The sequence below is a fragment of the Centropristis striata genome, chromosome 14 (assembly GCF_030273125.1).
Source record: "Centropristis striata isolate RG_2023a ecotype Rhode Island chromosome 14, C.striata_1.0, whole genome shotgun sequence".
NCBI classification, from domain to species: Eukaryota; Metazoa; Chordata; class Actinopteri; order Perciformes; family Serranidae; genus Centropristis; species Centropristis striata.
Window position 1 is genome coordinate 35,115,877 of NC_081530.1, and position 21,360 is coordinate 35,137,236.

At 41.9% G+C, this 21,360-nt stretch overlaps 1 protein-coding gene across 1 annotated transcript; it reads left to right on the plus strand.

The window, feature by feature from the left end:
* Positions 1-1,071: 1,071 nt before the first annotated feature.
* Positions 1,072-21,211, plus strand: LOC131984930 (zinc finger protein Xfin-like). The gene is made up of 7 exons (XM_059349895.1): positions 1,072-1,534; positions 1,959-2,882; positions 3,898-4,836; positions 12,783-14,105; positions 16,625-17,566; positions 18,584-18,892; positions 19,749-21,211. Exons 1-7 carry the CDS (start codon positions 1,342-1,344, stop codon positions 20,672-20,674), a joined length of 5,556 nt encoding a protein of 1,851 aa, XP_059205878.1. The 5' UTR covers positions 1,072-1,341; the 3' UTR covers positions 20,675-21,211.
* Positions 21,212-21,360: the final 149 nt, after the last annotated feature.

Consider the following 21,360-nt stretch of genomic DNA (forward strand, 5'->3'; position numbering starts at 1 on the left):
ATTTCAGGTTCAAATCTGCTCTATGTCCTCTGTTAGCATGTTCTGGAGCTTTGTTTTTCAATGATTCTATGCAAATAAATATTCTTTGTGTCAGAGAGTGTCCTTTCTCCAGTCTGTGGTACGAGGATAGGCATGCTATGTATTGATTTAGGACAGAAATCCCTAAACCAACTGTTCTGTGATTTCAGAGCCCTGTACTACAAAGCTGGATATGAGGGTCAGTGAGGTAACCTGAGGTTTAACCCTGGTTATCAGTATCTCCAAGGTGGTTCTCTTTTAACCTGGCTAGGTCACCATGGTAACTCATGCTGCGGAGCTAACCTGGTCGGAACCAGGTTTTGTTCTGAGCTTCGACTTGAAATTGGCTAGAAAACCTCTACGTAACTATTTTTAAAACAGTGTCTCACACGAGTCAACAGTCAATCTATGCTCCATACAGAGAGAGAATTAGATATGAATTCAAATGTGTTTAGTTGTAACGTTACAATAATGTCACCAAAAATAGAGTTACTGTATGTAGCTACAGTTACAGTAGAAATACTGTATACATCATTGTAGTTACAATTACTGTTGAGATACTTTATGTATCGATACTATATGTATTGTTGTAGCTACAGTTATAGTTTATTTATTCTATGTAGAGTTCTAGCTTTAGTTACAGTAGAGATACTGTATGTATCATTGCAGTTACAATTACATTAGAGATACTGCATGTGTCGTACTTGCATATGAAATACTGTATAATTCCTTCAAAACAGAATGTTATCTTTAGTAAATGTGAAAAGAGGGAAGTGCTCTTAATACTTTCTGAATTATTATTATTATTATTATTATTATTATTACTATGACCCATATTGTGGCTGGAACCATCACAAACAACAACCTTGAGAAATATTTTGAGTCTATTTGAATAATTTATCTTCCTTTGTGTTTCCCAGAGGAAGTCTGTCATTTCAGAAATGTCGGCCTTTTATTTTGAAACCCATCGTCTCCTATGCCCCGGAAGCTGTCGTCTTTACTGCGGCTAACTTCACGCTGTTTAATCAAGACGGCAGCTCGTAGCAGTTTCTTTATTGTTCGTGAGAAAGTTCGTGTTGTGATCCGTCAGAGCCTCTGTGTGTCCGGATAAACCTGTCTGAATGGACTTTGTGCTGTTCACCTTTTCTTTCTGGATGTTTTACCTCTGACTCATCTCCCGGTAGACTACAAACACGTTCAAGTTAGCTTAGCATGCTAGCTGGTTAGCACCACGGCGCTAGTCAGAGTGACTGTTTGATGGAGAGCAAACTGTGTTTCTGACGGAGTTTGTGTGGAGAAAAAGTTGGTGTCACTGTGTGAAAAATGTCTAAAGTCCAAACGGTGAGAGCGCTGGTGGAGCAGCGACTGACTGCGGCTGCTGAAGAGATATTTGGGCTGTTTGAAAGAACGATAGCAGAGTACGAGGAGCAACTTTGTCGTTCAAAAGAGAAGAACAAGCGACAACAGAAACTACTGGACGCTGTTTTCAACCCTAAGATTCACTCACACAGAGCAGGTCAGTTACTTTACTTCAGTTACACAGAGCAGGTTAGTTACTTTACTTCAGTTACACAGAGCAGGTTAGTTACTTTACTTCAGTTACACGGAGCAGGTTAGTTACTTTACTTCAGTTACACAGAGCAGGTTAGTTACTTTACTTCAGTTACACGGAGCAGGTTAGTTACTTTACTTCAGTTACACAGAGCAGGTCAGTTACTTTGCTTCAGTTACACGGAGCAGGTTAGTTACTCTACTTCAGTTACACAGAGCAGGTTAGTTACTTCACTTCAGTTACACAGAGCAGGTTTGTAAGTTAAGTTATGGTTCATGTTGATATTCCGAAAGCATTTTGGGATCTGTAGTTTCAACAATCTGTGTCAAACAGAGATGAATACACAGACTGTACTGTTCCTCAATTTGTGTTTCTGTGTTTCCTGCAGACGTCCAGCAGCTCTCGGTGCGTGAAGAAGAGTTTCCCTCTGAGCAGCAGGAGAGGAGCTGCAGTCTGGACCAGGACCAGGACCAGGACCAGGAGGAGCCAGCACCCCCACACATTAAAGAGGAACAGGAGGAACCTTGGACCAGTCAGGAGGGAGAGCAGATTAAAGGACTTACATTCACTCCTGTCCCTGTGAAGAGTGAAGAAGATGAAGAGAAACCTCAGTCCTCACAGCTTCATCAAACACAAACTGAACAGATGGAAACAGAAGCTGATGGAGAGGACTGTGGAGGACCAGAACCAGACAGGAACTCTGATCCAGAGCCACATTTACAACCAGATACTGGTGACGAGCCTGCAGACTCTTCTGAAACTGAGACTGATGACAGTGCTGATTGGAAGGAGACCAGAGAACCTCAGTCAGGTTTGAACTGTTTGAAAAAAGATGGCTACCCTGTCAGAGATTCCAGATTTAGTGCTGGTGAGAAACGATTTAGCTGCTCTGAGTGTGAGAAAAGATTTGGCTACAAGCACGTTCTGAAGAGACACATGGTTTCTCATACAGGAGAGAAACCTTTCAGCTGCTCAGTTTGTGATAAATGTTACAGTCGTAGTGGGTATCTGAAGACACACATGAGAATTCACGCAGGAGAGAAACCTTTCAGTTGCCATATTTGTAGCAAAGGATTTACACGGAGTTCACATGTCAAAAGACATAAATGTGCTGGCTGTTCGTCCTCAAAGTTTCAAACTGAGGAGAACAAAGAGACAGAGCCTCCAGCCAGCAGCCCACATGAAGAGATGAAAACAGAAGCTGATGGAGAGGACTGTGGAAGAGCAGAAGCAGCCGGGAACTCTGATCCAGATGGACCAGATACTGATGAGAAGACTGGAGATTCTCTTGAACCCCCTTCTTCAGTTTGTGGTATGAGGATAGACATGCTATGTTTTCATTTAGGACAGAAATCTCTAAACCAGCTATCCCTGTTTATGATTTTAGAGGCCTGTACTACGAAGCTGGATTTGAGGGTCAGTGAGGTAACCTGGGGTTTAACCCTGGGTTTTCAGTATCACCAAGGTGGTTCTCTTCTTATCCGTTTAGGTCACCATGGTTACTCATGCTACGGAGCTAACCTTGTGGGGACCAGGTTTTGTTCTGTGCTTCGGCTTGAAATTGGCTAGAAAGCCTCTAACTACTTAAAAAGATAGTTTGTCCCTATAGTCAACAGTCAATCGATGATCCATACAGATTCTCAGTGGTGAGAATAAGATATAAATTTAGATGTGTTGATTCGTAACGTTACATTAGTATCACCAAATGGAGCCGTGCAGTTACAGTAGAGTTACTGTATGTACCGTTCCAGCTACAGTGATTGTAGAGTTACTGTATGTACCCTTGTCGTTAAGGTAGCAGCAGATTTACCGTATTATCATATTTATAGTTACAGTAGAGTTATTGTATGTTCGTTGTAGCTGCATTTACAGTAGAGATACTGTATGCATAGTTGTAGCTGCAGTTACAGTATGTCTTTTAATTGCACAGAACTGTCGTTCTCTAACATTATTTTTATTTGTTGTTTCATGCTTGTTTATAACTCGTCTTTGTAAAGCACTTTGTAACATGTGTTTTAAAAATTGCTCTATCGATAAAAATAATAATAATAATAATAATTATTATTATTACTTCAGTTACACAGAGCAGGTTAGTTACTTTTGTATGTAAAATACCTGCAGTTACATTAGTTACTGTGTGTCACATTGCTGGAGAGCAGGTTACGTAATAAGCTTCAGTTACACAGAGCAGGTTTGTAAGTTAAGTTATGGTTCCTGTTGATATTCCCAAAGCATTTTGGGAACTGTAGTTTCAATGATCTGTTTCAAACAGAGATGAATACACAGACTGTATTTTTCCTCACTCTGTGTTTCTGTGTTTCCTGCAGACGTTCAGCAGCTGTCGGTGAGCGAAGAAGAGTTTCCCTCTGAGCAGCAGGAGAGGAGCTGTAGTCTGAACCAGGACCAGGAGGAGCCAGAGCCCCCACACATTAAAGAGGAACCGGAGGAGCCTTCGACCAGTCAGGAGGGAGAGCAGCTTCAGGGGCTGGAGGAGGCTGATATCACCAAGTTCACATTCACTTCTGTCCCTGTGAAAAGTGAAGAAGATGAAGAGAAACCTCAGTCCTCACAGCTTCATCACACACAAACTGAACAGATGGAAACAGAAGCTGATGGAGGGGACTGTGGAGGACCAGAACCAGACAGGAACTCTGATCCAGAGCCACATTTACAACCTGATACTGATGAAGAGCCTGCAGACTTTTCTGAACCTGAGACTGATGACAGCGCTGATTGGGAGGAGACCAGAGAACCTCAGTCAGGTTTGAACTGCTTGAAAATTGATGGTGGTCCTGTCAGAGATTCCAGATTTAGTGCTGGTGAGAAACGATTTAGCTGCTCTGAGTGTGGGAAAAGATTTGGCTCCAAGCGCAATCTGAAGAGACACATGTTTTCGCATACAGGAGAGAAACCTTTCAGCTGCTCGGTGTGTGGTAAATGTTACAGTCGTCGTGGGTATCTGAAGACCCACATGAGAATTCACACAGGAGAGAAACCTTTCAGCTGCTCAATTTGTAAGAAATCTTTTACAGAAAGTGGAACTTTAAAGCTACACATCAGAGTTCACACAGGAGAGAAACCTTTCAGCTGCTCAGTGTGTGGTAAAGATTTCAGTAATAGTTGGGATCTGAAGTCACACATGAGAATTCACACAGGAGAGAAACCTTTCAGCTGCTCAGTGTGTGGTAAAGGTTTCAGTCGTAGTTGGGATCTGAAGTCACACATGAGAATTCACACTGGAGAGAAACCTTTCAGCTGCTCAGTGTGTGGTAAAGGTTGCAGTCGTAGTTGGGATCTGAAGTCACACATGAGATTCCACACAGGAGAGAAACCTTTCAGCTGCTCAGTTTGTAAGAAAACATTTTCACAGAGTGGAACTTTAAAGTCACACATGAGACTCCACACAGGAGAAAAACTTTTCAGCTGCTCAGTGTGTGCTAAATCTTTTACACAAAGTGCGCATTTACATATACACATGAGATGCCACACAGGAGAGAAACCTTTCAGTTGTCATATTTGTCGCAAAGGATTTAACTGGAGTTCACAAGTCAAAAAACATAAATGTGCTGGTCGCTTGTCCTCAAAGTTTCAAACTGAGGAGAACAAAGAGGCAGAGCCTCCAGCCAGCAGCCCACATAAAGAGATGCTAACAGAAGCTGATGGAGAGGACTGTGGAAGACCAGAAGCAGCGAGGAACTCAGATCCACATGAACCAGATACTGATGAGAAGACTGGAGATTTTCCTGAACCCCCTTCTTCAGTTTGTGGTAAGAGGATAGACATGCTATGTTTTAATTTAGGCCAATCCCTAAACCAGCTATCCCTGTTATGTGAAATCAGAGGCCTGTACTACGAAGCAGGATTTGAGGGTCAGTGAGGTAACCTGAGGTTTAACCCTGGTTATCAGTATCTCCAAGGTGGTTCTCTTTTATCCTGGCTAGGTTCCAGAGGATGGCCAACCAACGTTTATTTTGAAGGTTGCCCACCAAGTTACAGTGGAACCAGATGTTGCTCTTTCAGCGATATGCCATCTAATGTCTGTAGAAACAGCGGAGTCACTTTCTTTGTGTGAGAAAGTTTGTGTTGTGATCCGTCAGAGCCTCTGTCACAGAGGCTCTCTGTGTCCGGATGAACCTGTCTGAATGGACTTTGTGCTGTTCATCTTTTCTTTCTGGATGTTTTACCTCTGACTCATCTCCCGGTAGACTACAAACAACTAGCTTAGCATGCTAGCTGGTTAGCACCGTGGCGCTAGTTAGAGTTTGTGTGGAGAAAAAGTTGGTGTCACTGTGTGAAAAATGTCTAAAGTCCACACAGTGAGAGCGCTGGTGGAGCAGCGACTGACTGCGGCTGCTGAAGAGATATTTGGGCTGTTTGAAAGAACGATAGCAGAGTACGAGGAGGAACTTAGTCGTTCAAAAGAGAAGAACGAGCGACAACAGAAACTACTGGACGCTGTTTTCAACCCTCAGATTCAGTTACACAGAGCAGGTTAGTTACTTTACTTCAGTTACACAGAGCAGGTTAGTTACTTTACTTCAGTTACACGGAGCAGGTTAGTTACTCTACTTCAGTTACACAGTGCAAGTTAGTTACTTTACTTTAGTTACACAGAGCAGGTTTGTTACTTTACTTCACCTACACAGAGCAGTTTGTGAGTTAAGTTATGGTTCTTGTTGTATTCCCAAAGCATTTTGGGAACTGTAGTTTGAACATTCTGTGTCAAACAGCGATGAATACACAGACTGTGTATTTTTCCTCACTCTGTGTTTCTGTGTTTCCTGCAGACGTTCAGCAGCTGTCGGTGGGTGAAGAAGAGTTTCCCTCTGAGCAGCAGAAGAGGAGCTGCAGTCTGGACCAAGACCAGGACCAGGAGGAGCCAGAGCCCCCATACATTAAAGAGGAACAGGAGGAACCTTGGACCAGTCGGGAGGGAGAACAGTTTCAGGGGCTGGAGGAGGCTGATATCACCAAGTTCACATTCACTCCTGTCCCTGTGAAGAGTGAAGAAGATGAAGAGAAACCTCAGTCTTCACAGCTTCATCAAACACAAACTGAACAGATGGAAATGGAAGCTGATGGAGAGGACTGTGGAGGACCAGAACCAGACAGGAACTCTGATCCAGATCCACATTTACAACCTGATACTGGTGACGAGCCTGCAGACTCTTCTGAACCTGAGACTGATGACAGTGCTGATTGGAAGGAGACCAGAGAACCTCAATCAGGTTTGAACTGTTTGAAAAAAGATGGCGGCCCTGTCAGAGATTCCAGATTTAGTGCTGGTGAGAAACAATTTAGCTGCTCTGAGTGTGGGAAAAGATTTGGCTTCATGTGCGAACTGAAGAGACACATAGTTTCTCATACAGGAGAGAGACCTTTCAGCTGCTCAATGTGTAAGAAAAATTTTTCACAGAGTGGAACTTTAAAGTCACATATGAGACTCCACACAGGAGAGAATCTTTTCAGATGCTCAGTGTGTGGTAAAGCTTTTACACAAAGTGCGCATTTACAGATACATATGAGATGCCACACAGGAGAGAAACCTTTCAGCTGCTCAGTTTGTCAGAAAGCTTTTTCACAGAGGGCTGGTTTAAAGCTACACATCAGAGTTCACACAGGAGAGAAACCTTTCAGCTGCTCAGTGTGTGGTAAATCTTTTACCCGTGGGGATAGTTTAAAGAAACACATGAGACTCCACACAGGAGAGTAACCTTTCACCTTCTCAGTTTGTGGTTAAGGTTTCAGTGGAAGTGGGCATCTAAAGTCACACAAAATAATTCACACAGGAGATAAAGCTTTCTTTTGCCATATTTGTAGCAAAAGAAAAAAATTTTGCCTGGATGTCAGCCCACATAAAGAGATGTAAACAGAAGCTAATGGGGAGGTCTGTGGAAGACCAGAAATAGCCAGGAACTCAGATCCAGTTGGTCCAGAGACTGATTAGAAGACTGGGGATTCAACTAGGAAAACTCAATCTGCTGTAATTTCTTAATAAAAGGTCCTCATCAGTGACAATGAAAGCCTTTTTATTAACCCCTTGGACATTTTGGAGGGTGTGGCGGTTCAGTTTGAAGGCTACAGAGAAGATCATCACATATTGGTATGAAATTAGATGATCTTAGGAATCCTTTTGTACAAAATATGTTGTGATCTCTTGTTGGGAAGGGGGTGAAATTTGTTGTTTATTGTTTATTGAGCGTGTTTTATAGCAGCAATTTTAGGTGAGACAAGAAAAATAAAATAAACTAACAAAAACAAATAAATTAATAATATATTAAAAATGAAATTGTATGAAAATATACAAATCTTTTTTGTTAGTATACTCGTTTTTCAGTCTTTTTGAATGGCTCAAGAAAGATTTTCAAGTCTTTTTTAAATGCGACAAAGCTTGTAGTAACTTTTATAAATATTTATTCTGTATGTATGAAAATGTACCTACAATCACAATATAATTAAACAATACTTTCTTTTCCATGATGTGATATGATATTAATTTCCTTGTTGTTTAATGTTTTTGTTTTACAAAACAAAAGTTCACAAACTGATATTTTAATTCAATATTTGATTGTAGAAGTGTAACAATTACAACTTCATTTTTTTTAACAGCAAAACAAAATAAAAACATTCTTGGTTTACAAAAGTTGCCTGAAAGTTGTCCCTTCTTCAGTCTGTGGTTCAAGAATAGACATGCTATGTTTTAATTTAGGGCAGAAATCCCTAAACCAGCTATCCCTGTTATGTGATTTCAGAGCCCTGTACTACGAAGCTGGATTTCAGGGTCAGTGAGGTAACCTGAGGTTTAACCCTGGTTATCAGTATCTCCAAGGTGGTTCTCTTTTAACCTGGCTAGGTCACCATGGTAACTCAGCAGGTTTTGTTCTGAGCTTCGGCTTGAAATTGACTAGAAAGCCTCTAACTACTTTTAAAACAGTGTCTCACACTAGTCAACAGTCAATCTATGATCCATACAGAGTCTCAGCGGTGAGAACTAGATATAAATTCATATCATTTGAGTCGTAACATTGTAATGTCACCAAACGGAACCATGCAGTTAAAGTAGAGTTACTGTATGTACAGTTGTAGCTACAGTTACAGTAGAGATACAGTTACATTAGAGTTACCAAATCAAATCAATCAAATCAAAATTACTTTATTCATCCCCAAGGGGAAATTCAGTTAGTCTGGTAGAATCTCTGTTAGAATGAGACAGCCTGATGGCTGTAGGAGAGAAGGATCTTTTAAATCTCTCCGTCCTGCAACAAAGAGAGAGAGGAGTCCACTGCTGTTTTTTTGGTCCATAAAGGTTTTGTGTAGCAGATGATCTGGATATTTCAGGATGGCCTCCAACATGTTGGCAGGTCATCTCTCCACCACCTCCTCCAGTGTGTCCAACCTGGCTCCAACCACAGAACCAGCTCTGTAGACCAGAACCAGCTCTTTAGACCAGAACCAGCTCTGTAGACCAGAACCAGCTCTTTAGACCAGAACCAGCTCTTTAGACCAGTCTGATCATCTCTGTGTGTGATGCTGCCTCCCCAGCAGACTGCAGCATAAAACAACACACTACCACCACAGACTGATAAAACATCTGCAGCATCTTGCTACACATGTCCAGAGATCTGAGCTAAGAGAAGAAAAAGAGGAGGCTCTGCCCCTTTTTGTAGAGAGCGTCTGTACTTAGGGACCAGTCCAACTTATTACCCAGGTAAACACCTAGAAACTTATAACTTGGCACCACCTCCATGTCCATCCCACAGGCATTCACTGGCTGAAGGAGGGGCTTGAGTCTGCTGAAATCTATGATCATTTCCTTAGTCTTTGAGGTGTTCAGTCGGAGATAGTTCTTGTGACTCCAGTCACTGAAGGCTTTTATCAGATCCCTATATTCAGATTCCTGTCCATTCCTGATACACGCCACAATAGCAGTGTTGTCGGAGTACTTCTGGATGTGGCAGGACTCAGAGTTGTATTTGAAGTCTGCTGTATACAGTGTGAACATGAATGGAGCCAGAACAGTGCCTTGTGGAGCCCCTGTAATGCTCATTGATGTCCCAGAAACACAGTTCCCCAACCTGAGATACTGTGGCCTTCCTGTCAGGTAATCAGTGATCCAGGAGATAAAGGAAGATCCACTCCCACCTCTGTGAGCTTGTTTTTGAGTATGTTGGGTTGGATGGTGTTGAATGCGCTTGAAAAATCAAAGAACAGGATTCTCACATAATGTCAGTTTCCTCCAGATGAGCAACTGAACACTGTATACAGCAGACTTCAAATACAACTCTGAGTCCTGCCACATCCAGAAGTACTCGGACATACACTGCTATTGTGGCTTGCATTAGGAATGGACAGGAATCTGAAAAAAGGGATCTGATCTTTGAACCATCTCCTACTGAACACCTAAACGACTAAATAAATGATCATGCATGAATCGTTATCGCTGCAGTTACAGTAGAGTTAATGTATGTATCGTTGTAGCAGTCAGCTGATGTGTGAGGTTGTTGTTTCTCACTGAAAAGTTCTCTGGACATTTAGAGTTGAAATGACTCTCCTGTAAAATAAGGTAGCAGACATTAATACTTCACAATATTGTTAATCAGTATGATGTTCACTTGCATATGAAATACTGTATAATTCCTTTAAAACAGAATGCTATGTTTTTTTGCTTTATCCTGATTGGCTATTGTTGGTTTTTAACCGCTGGTTAAATGCCTTATTTAAATTATTTTTAGCTGCAACAGTAGTAAATGTGAAAAGGGTGAAGTGCTCTTAATACTTTCTGAATTATTATTATTATTATTATTATTATTATTATTATTATTATTATTATTATTATTATTATTATCATCATTATTATTATTATTATTATTATTATGACCATATTGTGGCTGGAAGTTTCGGACTTTTATTGAAATTGAAACCCAGCAACTCCTATGCCCCGGAAGCTGTCGTCTTCACTGCGGCTAACTTCACGCTGTTTAATCAAGACGGCAGCTCGTAGCAGTTTCTTTATTGTTCGTGAGAAAGTTTGTGTTGTGATCCGTCAGAGCCTCTGTGTGTCCGGATAAACCTGTCTGAATGGACTTTGTGCTGTTCACCTTTTCTTTCTGGATGTTTTACCTCTGACTCATCTCCCGGTAGACTACAAACTCATTCAAGTTAGCTTAGCATGCTAGCTGGTTAGCACTGCAGCGCTAGTCAGAGTGACTGTTTAATGGAGAGCAAACTGTGTTTCTGATGGAGTTTGTGTGGAGAAAAAGTTGGTGTCACTGTGTGAGAAATGTCTAAAGTCCAAACGGTGAGAGCGCTGGTGGAGCAGCGACTGACTGCGGCTGCTGAAGAGATATTTGGGCTGTTTGAAAGAACGATAGCAGAGTACGAGGAGCAACTTTGTCGTTCAAAAGAGAAGAACGAGCGACAACAGAAACTACTGGACGCTGTTTTCAACCCTCAGATTCAGTTACACAGAGCAGGTTAGTTACTTTACTTCAGTTACACGGAGCAGGTTAGTTACTTTACTTCAGTTACACAGAGCAGGTTAGTTACTTTACTTCAGTTACACAGAGCAGGTTAGTTACTTTACTTCAGTTACACGGAGCAGGTTAGTTACTTTACTTCAGTTACACAGAGCAGGTTATTTGATTTAAAAGTCAGGATATGTGTGTGTCACGGACAGAAGAACTGCTTCTATGTTTGTAAATGTTACTTTAAATCTGCAGAAACAGCTCCTATCAATAACCAATCTATGAAAACAATAAGAAAAAAGAGGGAAACAGAAGAGTTTCGGGGGGTAATGATGTCTGGCTGTGTGGTTGGATGTCAAAACAGGAATAGAAAAAAAACTGCCTTTCATTCTTATTGATTACTTTGTCAAAGACTCCCTTTGAAGCTAAAAAGAGACGATTATGGTTTCAAGCCAGTAAACGGACGGACTGGACCGCTGAAATCATCTGAAATTCTCATATTTACACAGAGCTCATTTCATACAGACACAACTCAACTTTTAATAGCAGTGCTGCTGCAACCTGTGATGATCAGCTACATTAGAGCAGGAATCTAAAGTCAACAATAGCTGTAGACAATTAAATATGTTATTAAATATATATATGAGAATTTCTGATGATTTCAGCAGTCCAGTCCGTCCGTTTAATGGCTTGCAAACACAAACTTCTCCATCTAGCTCCAGAAGGTGTCTTTGACAAAGTAATTGATTGGTTTTTACCTGCACCACCATGTGGTGAACAGTGAGACGCATTCCATGCAAAGCAGTCCGTGGCCCAGAGGTTGGGAATCGGACTTGTAACTGGAGAGTCGCTGGTTCCCCAGGTGCAGTAATGTGCTGCCCACTGCTCCTTGCATGGTGTGCTAACTTGTGTGTAAAAAAAAGGATGGGTTAGATGCTGAGGTTGAATATCCCCATTGTGGGATTAATAAAGTAATTAATCTTAATCTAATCTCAATCCCAAACCTCTCTGTGTGTGTTTACCCTTCTCTACAGACGCCCAGCAGGTTTTGGTGGTAAAAGAAGAGTTTCCCTCTGAGCAGCAGGAGAGGAGCTGCAGTCTGGACCAGGACCAGGACCAGGAGGAGCCAGAGCCCCCACACATTAAAGAGAAACAGGAGGAACCTCGGACCAGTCTGGAGGGAGAGCAGCTTCAGGGGCTGGAGGAGGCTGATATCACCAAGTTCACATTCACTCCTGTCGCTGTGAAGAGTGAAGAAGATGAAGAGAAACCTCAGTCCTCACAGCTTCATCAAACACAAACAGAACAGATGGAAACAGAAGCTGATGGAGAGGACTGTGGAGAACCAGAACCAGACAGGAACTCTGATCCAGATCCACAAGTCCAAACGGTGAGAGCGCTGGTGGAGCAGCGACTGACTGCGGCTGCTGAAGAGATATTTGGGCCGTTTGCAAGAACGATAGCGGAGTGTAAGGAGGAACTTCATCGTTCAAAAGAGAAGAACGAGCGACAACAGAAACTACTGGACGCTGTTTTCAACCCTCAGCTTCACTTACACAGAGCAGGTTAGTTACTTTACTTCAGTTACACAGAGCAAGTTAGTTACTTTACTTTAGTTACACAGAGCAGGTTAGTTACTTTACTTCACTTACACAGAGCAGGTTTGTTACTTTACTTCAGTTACACAGAGGAGTTTGTAAGTTAAGTTATGGTTCTTGTTGTAGTTTGAACATTCTGTGTCAAAACAGCGATGAATACACTGACTGTGTATTTTTCCTCACTGTGTGTTTCTGTGTTTCCTGCAGACATTCAGCAGCTGTCGGTGAGCGAAGAAGAGTTTCCCTCTGAGCAGCAGGAGAGGAGCTGCAGTCTGGACCAGGAGGAGCCAGAGCCCCCACACATTAAAGAGGAACAGGAGGAACCTTGGACCAGTCAGCAGGGAGAGCAGCTTCAGGGGCTGGAGGAGGCTGATATCACCAAGTTTACATTCACTCCTGTCCCTGTGAAGATTGAAGAAGATGAAGAGAAACCTCAGTCCTCACAGCTTCATCAAACACAGACTGAACAGATGGAAACAGAAGCTGATGGAGAGGACTGTGGAGGACCAGAACCAGACAGGAACTCTGATCCAGAGCCACATTTACAACCTGATACTGACAAAGAGCCTGCAGACTCTTCTGAACCTGAGACTGATGACAGTGCTGATTGGAAGGAGACCAGAGAACCTCAGTCAGGTTTTAACTGTTTGAAAAAAGATGGTGGTCCTGTCAGAGATTCCAGATATAGTGCTGGTGAGAAACAATTAAGCTGCTCTGAGTGTGGGAAAATATTTAGCAACAGAAGCAATATGAAGAGACACATGGTTTCTCATGCTGGAGAGAAACCTTTCAGCTGCTCAGTTTGTAAGAAAACTTTTGTACAGAGAGGAAATTTAAAGGCACACATGAGACTTCACACAGGAGAGAAACCTTTCAGCTGCTCAATTTGTAAGAAAACTTTTACACGGAGTGATACTTTAAAGAAACACATGAGACTCCACACAGGAGAGAATCTTTTCAGCTGCTCATTTTGTCATAAATCTTTTAAACAAAGTGCACATTTAAAGAAACATGTGTATCTCCACACAGGAGAGAAACCGTACAGCTGCTCAGTTTGTAAGAAAACTTTTGCACAGAGTGGAAATTTAAAGAAACACATGAGACTCCACACAGGAGAGAAACTTTTCAGTTGCTCAGTTTGTCATATAACTTTTACACAGAGTGGAAATTTAAAGAAACACATGAGACTCCACACAGGAGAGAAACCTTTCAGCTGCTCAGTTTGTAGCAAAAGATTTGCCTGGATGTCACATGTCAAAAATCATAAATGTGCTGGCCACTACTCCTCAAAGTTTCAAGCTGAGGAGAACAAAGAGGCAGAGCCTCCAGCCAGCAGCCCACATGAAGAGATGCAAACAGAAGCTGATAAAGAGGACTCTGGAAGACCAGAAGCAGCCAAGATCTCTGATCCAGATGGACCAGATACTGATGAGAAGACTGGAGATTCTCCTGAACCCCCTTCTTCAGTTTCTGGTACGAGGATAGGCATGCAATGTTTTAATTTAGGACAGAAATCCCTAAACCATCTATGCCTGTTATGTGATTTCAGAGGCCTGTACTACGAAGCAGGATTTGAGGGTCAGCGAGGTAACCTGAGGTTTAACCCTGGTTATCAGTATCTCCAAGGTGTTTCTCTTTTAATCTGTCTCGGTCACCATGGTAACTCATGCTACGGAGCTAACCTTGTGGGGACCAGTTTTTGTTCGGAGCTTCGGCTTGAAATTGGCTAGAAAGCCTCTTGCTACTTTAAAAAAACAGTGTGTCCCCATAGTACACAGTCTATCTTTAATCCATACAGATTCTTCAGTTACATTAATCTCACCAGAAGGAGCCATGCAGTTACAGTAGAGTTACTGTATGTATCGTTCCAGCTACAGTTACAGTGGTGTTACTGTATGTAATGTTGTATTTACAGTTACAGCAGATTGATTGTTTGTACTGTATAATACTTATAGTTACAGTAGAGTTGCTGTTTCAGTAGAGTTACTGTATGTACCATTGCAGTTAAAGTTACAGCAGATTTACTGTATGTATAATATTTATAGTTACAGTAGAGTTATTGGCCCTCATTTATCAAGCGAGCTTAGAAACGAGCGCAGATCCGAGTGTATATTTCGTCTTACGACAGGGTCCACGTGTGATTTATCAAACGATCGTATCACGCCAATCACAGCGTAAGAATGATCGGCTGTTGATAAATGTGGCGGCTCGAAACATGCGTAATTTAAATACCACGCCCTAATATATACCCGATTCAGAAGACTGGCCTTCAGAGTTTACGACACCAAAGGGCGCAATACGGCCAAAAAGAGGATTTTTTCACCCTCTAAAGTCAGCTTTTTTAGCAAAGTGCACCGTTACAATTAACAAAAGGGGCAATATAGACATATTAAAGAAAAACGCAGCGACGGAGGTTTATGAAATAAAAGTACTTTATAGTTATAAACTCAAACAAGTTCAGTGAATATTTTACATTTGGAGCACGGACTTAGAAGTTTTCAGCTTTTTGGTTGAAGGAGGTAAACAATGTTTTAAAGTAAGTTTTAATTCTAAAAGAAGAGGAATTTCTCAGAGACAGAAAGTGAAACGCTGACGTCCAACAGCTGCAACACAACAAACTAGTTTTGTTTGGCAGCAAAAAAGTGAAAAAGAAGGAAATCAGTGGTGCTGTCAGCAGAGTAGCGGACTATTAAACTCCCGGCGACGTTTGAGTAATTACATCGTGATATATAAAGCCCAATAATCTATATAATATCCGAATATTGCTATTATTATGATGGAGATATAGTATTCACCTCTTTACATTTACTAATAATGATGTCCTGGTGAGAGGACCGTGTGGCAGCGATGATTGGAAATGTTTCTATTCGGGCAGCAACGCTGGTGAAGGAGACGCTGACGTTCCGGTGTCCAGCAGGATAATAATAATAATAATAATAATAACAATAATAATAATAATAATAACAGCAAACAGCAGAAGACAACAACATTTAATATCCTCGGCTGGTATTCTGTTTAAAGAATTTCACGATTGCAGGGTGTATTTATTTTTGGATTATGTTTTAATGATAAATTATGTAGTCTAAACATGTTTTGCTTTGTCACCATTAAAAATCAAAACACCAGAGTTTTATCAGCTCCAGGATCAATACTATACTCTAAGATCAATTCTCCGACTCAGACGTGTGGACTTCACGCTGACTCAAATTTGCGTACACGAGCTGAGAGCAGACTTGAGATCTGATCGTACCGTCCGCTCACGTCCAACTTGATAAATGCCGAGGCTTGCGTAGAAATTATGTTACGCCACTTTACGCTCACTTTCTGACTCATGCTCGTTTGATAAATTGTAGACGCAGTTACAGTCGAGATACTTCATGCATCAATTTAGTTACAGTTACAGTAAATGTACTGTATGTATCGTTTTAGTTAAAGTTGCAGTAGAGATACTATATTTATCGTTATAATCTGTAAACGTAAAAGCAAAAAGAAAAAAAGTGTGTAAATTTGAATCACAGAAATCCATAAGGTTTCAAAAAACAACACAAACACTTTAGTCATAACCATTTCAAAACAAAATGTCTCCTTTTAATGATTAAATTCCAGAGGATGGCTGACAGACGTTTATTTTGAGGGTTGCCCACTAAGTTGCAGCGGAACCGGATATTGCTCTTTCAGCGATATGCCGTCTAACATCCGTAGAAACAGCGGAGTCACTTTCTTTGTGTGAGAAAGTTTGTGTTGTGATCCGTCAGAGCCTCTGTGTGTCCGGATAAACCTGTCTGAATGGACTTTGTGCTGTTCACCTTTTCTTTCTGGATGTTTTACCTCTGACTCATCTCTTGGTTGACTATAAACACGTTCAAGTTAGCTTAGCATGCTAGCTGGTTAGTACCGCGGCGCTAGTCAGAGTGACTGTTTGATTGAGAGCAAACTGTGTTTCTGACAGATAGTGTATTTTTCCTCACTCTGTGTTTCTGTGTTTCCTGCAGACGTTCAGCAGCTGTCGGTGGGTGAAGAAGAGTTTCCCTCTGAGCAGCAGGAGAGGAGCTGCAGTCTGGACCAGGGCCAGGATCCAGAGCCACATTTACAACCTGATACTGCTGACGAGCCTGCAGACTCTTCTGAACCTGAGACTGATGACAGTGGTGATTGGAAGGAGACCAGAGAACCTCAGTCAGGTTTGAACTGTTTGAAAAAAGATGGCTACCCTGTCAGAGATTCCAGATTTAGTGCTGGTGAGAAACGATTTAGCTGCTCTGAGTGTGGGAAAAGATTTGGCTCCAAGAGCTATCTGAAGAGACACATGAGACTCCACACAGGAGAGAAACCTTTCAGCTGCTCAGTTTGTAAGAAAACTTTTACACGGAGTGATACTTTAAAGAAACACATGAAACTCCACACAGGAGAGAAACTTTTCAGCTGCTCATTTTGTCTTAAATCTTTTCAACAAAGTGCACATTTAAAGAAACATGTGTATCTCCACACAGGAGAGAGACCATACAGCTGCTCAGTTTGTAAGAAAACTTTTGCACAGAGTGGAAATTTAAAGTCACACATGAGAGTCCACATAAGAGAGAAACTTTTGAGCTGCTCAGTTTGTCATAAAACTTTTACACAAAGTGCGCATTTACAGATACATATGAGATGCCACCCAGGAGAGAAACCTTTCAGTTGCCATACTTGTCGCAAAGGATTTAACTGGAGTTCACAAGTCAAAAATCATAAATGTGCTGGCCACTCGTCCTCAAAGTTTCAAGCTGAGGAGAACAAAGAGGCAGAGCCTCCAGCCAGCAGCCCACATGAAGAGATGCAAACAGAAGCTGATAGAGAGGACTCTGGAAGACCAGAAGCAGCCAAGATCTCTGATCCAGATGGACCAGATACTGATGAGAAGACTGGAGATTCTCCTGAACCCCCTTCTTCAGTTTGTGGTACGAAGATAGGCATGCAATGTTTTAATTTAGAACAGAAATCCCTAAACCATCTATGCCTGTTATGTGATTTCAGAGGCCTGTACTACAAAGCAGGATTTGAGGGTCAGTGAGGTAACCTGAGGTTTATCTCTGGTTTTCAGTGTCTCCAAGGTGGTTCTCTTTTAATCTGTCTCGGTCACCATGGTAACTCATGCTGCGGAGCTAACCTTGTGGGGACCAGTTTTTGTTCGGAGCTTCGGCTTGAAATTGGCTAGAAAGCCTCTTACTACTATAAGAAAAGCAGTGTGTCCCCATAGTCCACAGTCTATCTATAATCCATACAGATTCTTCAGTTATAGTGCAGTTACAGTAGAGTTACTGTATGTAACGTTGTAGTTACAGTTACAGTAGAGATACTTCATGCATCAATTTAGTTACAGTTACAGTAAATGTACTTCCATTCTTTCTGGATGTTTTACCTCTGACTCATCTCCAGGTAGACTATAAACACGTTCAAGTTAGCTTAGCATGCTAGCTGGTTTGCACCACACCGCTAGTCAGAGTGATTGCGAGTTTGTGTAGAGAAAAAGTTGGTGTCACTGTGTGAAAAATGTCTAAAGTCCAAACGGTGAGAGCGCTGGTGGAGCAGCGACTGACTGCGGCTGCTGAAGAGATATTTGGGCTGTTTGAAATAACGATAGCAGAGTACGAGGAGGAACTTTGTCGTTCAAAAGAGAAGAACGAGCGACAACAGAAACTACTGGACACTGTTTTCAACCCTCAGCTTCACTTACACAGAGCAGGTTAGTTACATTACTTCAGTTACACAGAGCAGGTTAGTTACTTTACTTCAGTTACACAGAGCAGGTTAGTTACTTTACTTCACTATCACAGAGCAGTTTGTAAGTTAAGTTATGGTTCTTGTTGTATTCCCAAAGCATTTTGGGAACTGTAGTTTGAACAATCTGTGTCAAACAGCGATGAATACACAGACTGTGTATTTTTCCTCACTGTGTGTTTCTGTGTTTCCTGCAGACGTTCAGCAGCTGTCGGTGAGTGAAGAAGAGTTTCCCTCTGAGCAGCAGGAGAGGAGCTGCAGTCTGGACCAGGACCAGGAGGAGCCAGAGCCCCCACACATTAAAGAGGAACAGGAGGAACCTTGGACCAGTCAGCAGGGAGAGCAGCTTCAGGGGCTGGAGGAGGCTGATATCACCAAGTTCACATTCACTCCTGTCCCTGTGAAGAGTGAAGAAGATGAAGAGAAACCTCAGTCCTCACAGCTTCATCAAACACAAACTGAACAGATGAAATCAGAAGCTGATGGAGAACGCATCATTTCAGCGGGTTAATATGGCGCCCTTTCTGATTGACCTAAGTCCAACACTTTGCGCCGTCGCTACTGACTGGCTAATGTGACCGCCTGATGTGACCTGCGAATGTGACCAGCTAATGTGACCTGCTTATGTGATTGGCTAATGCGACTGGCTACTGCAACCGGCTACTTTGACCGGCTAATGCGATCAGCCAATGCATTGTCTTGTCATACATAATGGCGAAAAAATCCAATTCCAAACGCATTATCTGGGTGTCCTAATCGGAGTTCGAGAACTCCGACATCAGTCGGACTAACACATTTACATGCACTTCAGTTGTCAAGTTACAGTCAGATTTAGGCAATAATTATTATTTTTTTCAAGTGTCATGCAAACGTACTGACTGTGTAACATAGCCGCAGTTATAGTTGAGTTCCAGTAGAGTTACATTAGAATTATTGTATGCAACATAGCTGCAGTTACAGTAAAGTTACTGTATGTAACATAGTTACAGTAAAGTTACTTTATATAAAATACTTGGCGCCATTTCCAGAAGGGTAACAGTATCTAACATACCTTCAGTCACAGTAGTTACTCTGTGAAACATAGTTGCAGTTAAAGTAGAGTTACAGTAGAATTACTGTATGTAACATAGCTACAGTGTGTAACAAACCTGCAGTTACATTGGTTACTGTAGATAACAATGCTGTAAAGCGGTTTAGTTAACTTACTTCAGTTACACAGAGCAGGTTTGTAAGTTAAGTTATGGTTCCTGTTAATATTCCCAAAGCATTTTGAGAGCTACAGTTTCAACAATCTGTGTTAAACAGAGATTAATACACAGACTGTGTATTTTTCCTCACTGTGTGTTTCTGTGTTTCCTGCAGACGTCCAGCAGCTGTCGGTGGGTGAAGAAGATTTTCCCTCTGAGCAGCAGGAGAGGAGCTGCAGTCTGGACCAGGACCAGGACCAGAAGGAACCAGAGCCCCCACACATTAAAGAGGAACCGGAGGAACCTTGGACCAGTCAGGAGGGAGAGCAGCTTCAGGGGCTGGAGGAGGCTGATATCACCAAGTTCACATTCACTCCTGTCGCTGTGAAGAGTGAAGAAGATGAAGAGAAACCTCAGTCCTCACAGCTTCATCAAACACAAACTGAACAGATGGAAACAGAAGCTGATGGAGAGGACTGTGGAGGACCAGAACCAGACAGGAACTCTGATCCAGATCCACATTTACAACTTGATACTGGTGACGAGCCTACAGACTCTTCTGAACCTGAGACTGATGACAGTGCTGATTGGAAGGACACCAGAGAACCTCAGTCAGGTTTGAACTGTTTGAAAAAAGATGGCGGCCCTTTCAGAGATTCCAGATTTAGTGCTGGTGAGAAACAATTTAGCTGCTCTGAGTGTGGGAAAGGATTTAGCTACAAAAGCAATATGAAGAGACACATGGTTTCTCATGCAGGAGAGAAATCTTTCAGCTGCTCAGTTTGTACGAAAACATTTTCACAGAGTGGAACTTTAAAGTCACACATGAGACTCCACACAGGAGAGAAACTTTTCAGCTGCTCAGTGTGTGGTAAATCTTTTACATATAGTGCGCATTTACAGATACATATGAGATGCCACACAGGAGAGAAACCATTTAGCTGCTCAGTTTGTCAGAAATCTTTTTCACAGAGGGCTGGTTTAAAGCACCACATCAGAATTCACACAGGAGAGAAACCTTTCAGCTGCTCAGTGTGTGGTAAATCTTTTACCCGTGGGGAAAGTTTAAAGAAACACATGAGACTCCACACAGGAGAGTAACCTTTCACCTCCTCAGTTTGTAGTAAAGGTTTCAGTGGAAGTGGGCATCTAAAGTCACACAAAATAATTCACACAGGAAAGAAAGCTTTTAGTTGCCATATTTGTCGCAAAAGATTTGCCTGGATGTCAAATGTCAAAAAACATAAATGTGCTGGCCGCTCGTCCTCAAAGTTTCATCAAACTAAGGAGAACAAAGAGGCAGAGCCTCCAGCCAGCAGCCCACATGAAGAGATGCAAACAGAAGCTGATGGAGAGGACTGTGGAAGACCAGAAGCAGCCAGGAACTCTGATCCAGATGGTCCAGAGACTGATGAGAAGACTGGAGATTCTCCTGAACCTGAGACTGATGACAGTGGTGATTGGAAGTAAACTAGCAAAACTCAGTCTGCTGTAAATTCTTAGTAAAAGGTCCTCATCAGTGGCAATGAAAGCCTTTTTATTAACCCCTTGGACCTTTTGGAGGGTGTGGCGGTTCAGTTTGAAGGCTACAGAGAAGATCATCACATATTGGTATGAAACTAGATGATCTTAGGAATCCTTTTGTTGTGATCTCTTGTTGGGAAGGGGGTGAAATTTGTTGTTTATTTGTTTATTGAGCGTGTTTTATAGCAGCAATTAAATAAAAACATCCTTGGTTTACCATAGTTGCCTGAAAGTTGTCCCTTCTTCAGTTTGTGGTACGAGGA

What these genes read in the sequence shown, in the direction of transcription:
- LOC131984930 (XM_059349895.1), top strand. Translation starts at nt 1,342, where the DNA reads ATGTCTAAAGTCCAAACGGTGAGAGCGCTGGTGGAGCAGCGACTGACT. An exon ending in ACCCCCTTCTTCAGTTTGTG is followed by an intron (nt 2,883 to 3,897) that starts GTATGAGGATAG and finishes TGTTTCCTGCAG; the next exon opens with ACGTTCAGCAGCTGTCGGTG. An exon ending in AGAACGCATCATTTCAGCGG is followed by an intron (nt 18,893 to 19,748) that starts GTTAATATGGCG and finishes TGTTTCCTGCAG; the next exon opens with ACGTCCAGCAGCTGTCGGTG.